Here is a 5,000-nt window from a genome sequence, read left to right as displayed (position 1 = left end):
CTGTGGCTGTAGGGAGGCGTGGCTCTGTGGCTGTAGGGAGGCGTGGCTCTGTGGCTGTAGGGAGGCGTGGCTGTAGGGAGGCGTGGCTCTGGGGCTGTAGGGAGGCGTGGCTCTGGGGCTGTAGGGAGGTGTGGCTGTAGGGAGGCGTGGCTCTGTGGCTGTAGGGAGGCGTGGCTCTGTGGCTGTAGGGAGGTGTGGCTCTGTGGCTGTAGGGAGGTGTGGCTCTGTGGCTGTAGGGAGGCGTGGCTCTGTGGCTGTAGGGAGGCGTGGCTCTGTGGCTGTAGGGAGGCGTGGCTCTGTGGCTGTAGGGAGGCGTGGCTCTGTGGCTGTAGGGAGGTGTGGCTCTGTGGCTGTAGGGAGGCGTGGCTCTGTGGCTGTAGGGAGGCGTGGCTCTGTGGCTGTAGGGAGGCGTGGCTCTGTGGCTGTAGGGAGGCGTGGCTGTAGGGAGGCGTGGCTCTGGGGCTGTAGGGAGGCGTGGCTCTGGGGCTGTAGGGAGGCGTGGCTGTAGGGAGGCGTGGCTCTGTGGCTGTAGGGAGGTGTGGCTCTGTGGCTGTAGGGAGGCGTGGCTCTGTGGCTGTAGGGAGGTGTGGCTCTGTGGCTGTAGGGAGGCGTGGCTGTAGGGAGGCGTGGCTCTGGGGCTGTAGGGAGGCGTGGCTCTGGGGCTGTAGGGAGGCGTGGCTGTAGGGAGGCGTGGCTCTGTGGCTGTAGGGAGGTGTGGCTCTGTGGCTGTAGGGAGGCGTGGCTCTGTGGCTGTAGGGAGGCGTGGCTCTGTGGCTGTAGGGAGGCGTGGCTCTGTGGCTGTAGGGAGGCGTGGCTCTGTGGCTGTAGGGAGGCGTGGCTGTAGGGAGGCGTGGCTCTGTGGCTGTAGGGAGGCGTGGCTCTGTGGCTGTAGGGAGGCGTGGCTCTGTGGCTGTAGGGAGGCGTGGCTCTGTGGCTCTAGGGAGGCGTGGCTCTGTGGCTGTAGGGAGGCGTGGCTCTGTGGCTGTCAGCTCTGACAGGAAGCAACCACACTGCACACTCTGCCTTACCACACACTACTTTAGCTGCGGGATGTAGCCGCCTTGCTTGCTTTTTACCTCAACTTTGGCAACTGTTAGAAGACCTTAAAAGCCGGACCCGCTAGATTCCATTCAAAACCATTCAAATGAACCAGAACGTATGATAATTCAAAGTTCCCAAATCTCAATTGTTTGTTGTTGTTGTTTTTGACATGCACAATCTAGTAGGACAGCCTGGTTGATCCCTGAGCAGCATGCGCAGGCTGAAGGCCAGGTCAGCCTAAAGGCTGAGCAGCATGCGCAGGCTGAAGGCCAGGTCAGCCTAAAGGCTGAGCAGCATGCGCAGGCTGAAGGCCAGGTCAGCCTAAAGGCTGAGCAGCATGCGCAGGCTGAAGGCCAGGTCAGCCTAAAGGCTGAGCAGCATGCGCAGGCTGAAGGCCAGGTCAGCCTAAAAGCTGGTAAATAAATGAGCAGGGATCTGTCTCCAGCAGGGATCTCAGGACCCGTTCTCATCCCCCAAAGAGCCCTCGGTGACGAAGGGACGCGGGCGGATCGAGTGTCCCCGCTGCCGCTCGGATCACACGGGAAGTAAAACTATCCCGCCGCCGTTCTCCGCCCGCAGGCACGGAGCACGGGGACGAGGGGGACAGCTGCATTTCACCCCAAAACAAAAAAAATCAAGCCAATCGGGGGAGAGCGTTAAAGTTAAGGCTATTTTGGCAACGGATCTTTCTCGTCACGATTACGAACACAATCCTCCGTACCTTTATCGCACAGCAGGCCGCCCCAGTTGCGCTCGCAGTTGCACTGCCAGGGGGCGTGGCACGTCCCGTGGACACATCCAGGGTAAGGCACACAGTCATCGCAGAACTGGCCCTGCCAGCCGTAGTTACACCTGCCAAACACACACACACACACACACACACACACACGCCACCAACATCAGTCATTTCCTCGATCTAAAGTACACACTCTACCTGCACTCTAAAACATCAGTCATCTCCTCTATCTACAGTACACACACTCTACTTGCACTCTAAAAAATGTCCTCTTCTCTGAATTTTCTTTCATTGGTCACAGGAATATTGCCAAGGCGGCAAATCCCTGACGTATAGCCTGAATCACAATGTTTGTTTACAATAACGTCGGGGTAGAGAACTCTTGTACATACAATTTAATAGCGTGGAGCAAACAAGGGTGGTAACATTATATACAGTCCATGGTGGTAACAACACTGGGATAAAGAGATAATGGTTAAAGGGACATTGCACCGATTTTCAACCAGCTTTGTATCATTAGAACATCAGTAGTAGTATATCAGAAAACTGTAAACAGGTTTGAAGTCGTTCATTTAAGTTGACAGTTATTGAGAGTTGATTTGAGTAAAGTTGTGGACCAGTGATGTCATTTGTGCATCAATGACATTACATTTTCTGATATACTACTGATGTTCTAATGATACAAAGCTGGTTGAATATCGGCGGAGTGTTCCTTTAAGATGCATGTTTGATGCTTTCATATCTACTTATTAATAACACTTTCACTCAATTTAGTCTGACCTGTTGAGCCACATAATAAAGGAAATTACAGTTTGAGTTCACTCAAAACTAGCAGTTAGTCCGACTGGCGGAGAGATGTCACTGTTGCTGGGTAGATTTGGTGTGTGAACACACAGTACATTAAATAAGCACATCAGAAACGTCGTCGGACCACCTAGTTGAACTAATGGTATATATCTTTAAACATTACATTTAAAAGTTACGGCTGAAAATGACAACAGAAATAAACAAAACAAGTTGGCCAATCTCTCCGTAATTCAAATCAGTGGCCAGCTGTCTACCCGTTGTTGTTAAGCAACGTCACAATGATTCGGTCTATTGCTTTGTTCCGATTTTGGTGATCTAGGAACTGAAACTTATTTCTACGGATGCCCTCATTGTAAGTTGTTTTCGATAAGTCAGTTCAAGAACCAAAATATAAGTGTGATGACCAATAGGGCTGGGTTTAAATACATTGATTTTCTGATTCAAACTGATCTATCTTCATTTGCATGATCACATAGCAATTCATAAAATCCCGAGATCGATCTTTTAGCGAGATCGATCCTATACAATACTATTATTGTGTGGACTGCTGTAGTGACTCATGTTAAATAAAAAGTACTACATTAATGTAACTGCTTTGGGGGTCAATTCTTAATATAAACATTAATATTTTAAATAATGCACCAATGTAGAGGTTTCCTTGTACAAATTCATAGCATTTGATGACCTCTTGAGAATCTCTTTCACATCTAAGCAAAATGGGTCCATGTATTGCAACTGAAACAACCCTAACCGAACCGATATCGAATCAAATCGGAAATCGAATCCATCGAAACCTCGCAAACCAGAATCGCTTCGATTCAGGAAATGAGTGGCGAAACGCAGCCCTAAACACCGAGGGTGCCTTAACATAAATATGTATGGAGAAAAACAACGTCATTTGAAGAAGCCAGACAAGAGGAGGTGCTTCTGGTGGTGGCGGAGGTTTGATACCTTGATGCTCAAATTGAAGGAAGAAGGAAAAAGCATCGAGACGAAAGCAAACCATGGTGAGTGAGGGTCTTGGCAGGACTTCAGAGGCTGTGTGAGACCCCCCCCCCCCAGTCAGCGCAGGCGGTCCCACAGTGGAAACAGACCCAACATCCATCAGTCCGTCCAGCCAGCTCCCAAGGCCTCCTGCCAACTAATCTTAGTGGAGGGTGACATTCCAGGGCAGGAGGGGTTAAGAATACTTCCAGTGACTCCTGTGCTCGGGCCGGGGGTCCGGGGAGGGGAGGGGAGGGGGGGTCCGGGGAGGAGGGGAGGGGGGGGGGGGTCCGGGAGCGGGACAGCCGGGGAGCGCTGTGTGTATACAGAGTGCTCTATGACATTATTCCAAGGCTGCCGGGTCGTCGGGCCAGCTGTCCAGCTGTCTTGTCAATTGGCTGCTATTTTGAGGCCCGGCGCGCTCTGCTGCTAGACGGCACCGCTGCCTCTCTCGGAGACGGGGGGCCTTCGCACATCGCTGCCATTCTCGTGGGGTAGTGAGGGGGAGGGGGGGGGGGGGGGCGTCGGGGGGGCATACTCGGCATGCTTTGCTCCGCCGTGTATACGATTAGCCCGAGAGAGGGGCTTGACAGCAACAGCTAGCGCTAACGCTTAGCCGACATTAGCAGGACAACTGCTTTAATTGCTGGCTTTTGAAAGAAACCATTTCCCCCCAAACGCTCGACGAGATACAAACGAGACGAGAAGCATGTGTGCAGGCTGGATTCCTCCATGGAGCTGCTCGCAGGCATGGAGCAGTCACCATCCAGAACGCGTGTAGGCACGGCTCTGAATTCCAACATCTGGCTGGAGCGCTCGCTCGCGTCTGGGTCTTGCCAAAGTTTGCGAAACCTCCGGCGTGGCTCACATCTCTTACCCAACTGATTTATGGACGTGGCAAAGCGCTCGGCGATGTGTCGGGACAAGCCCGTTGGATCTGGAGGAGAAGCCCTCGGGTGTCACAATGCAACACTGATGCGGAGAAGAGATGGCCGGAGAGGTGCCGAGGTGCGTTTGTTTTTCATGTGTCAGCTGTGACGAGGCAAAGCACGTGGGGCAGAAACGCAGAGCAGGCAATAAAACAACAACCTCCGACACAAAACCGCCAGAATAGTATGTCACTGAAATGACACTTTGAGACAAGTTAAAAACATTCCACAGATAAACATCACACGCATAAAACACATTTGAACAGGAGGCGTTACACCGGTCATAGTATAGATAATTTGATCAGACACTAAATCAACGTCTCATGAGATGGCGGGGTTTGGCGCAATCGTTAATGCGATAATCGCCGTCTCAAATCACAACACAATTTGTGTGATTTGTGTGCATTATACTCATTAAAATGTAATAATATCATGATTGGATAATTGCGATAATTGAGATCTGATGCAATATCGGCATAAAGGTCACAGTGTAGAAAGTAGAT

At 51.6% G+C, this 5,000-nt stretch overlaps 1 protein-coding gene across 1 annotated transcript in view; it reads right to left on the bottom strand.

The window, feature by feature from the left end:
* The window catches only part of jag2b (jagged canonical Notch ligand 2b), a gene marked incomplete at its 5' end in the record, with an annotated part of 102,037 nt that overhangs the window by 31,960 nt on the left and 65,077 nt on the right, over nucleotides 1-5,000 (bottom strand). Inside the window, one exon of the mRNA XM_083642742.1 lies at nucleotides 1,763-1,893. Coding sequence (XP_083498868.1) covers nucleotides 1,763-1,893 — 131 coding nt within the window. The remainder of the gene's footprint in view (nucleotides 1-1,762; nucleotides 1,894-5,000) is intronic.

The sequence above is a fragment of the Poromitra crassiceps genome (assembly GCF_964638095.1).
Source record: "Poromitra crassiceps genome assembly, chromosome: 9".
Taxonomy (NCBI): domain Eukaryota; kingdom Metazoa; phylum Chordata; class Actinopteri; order Beryciformes; family Melamphaidae; genus Poromitra; species Poromitra crassiceps.
Note: the sequence above shows the minus strand (reverse complement) of the source record. Positions and strands in the feature narration are given on the sequence as shown.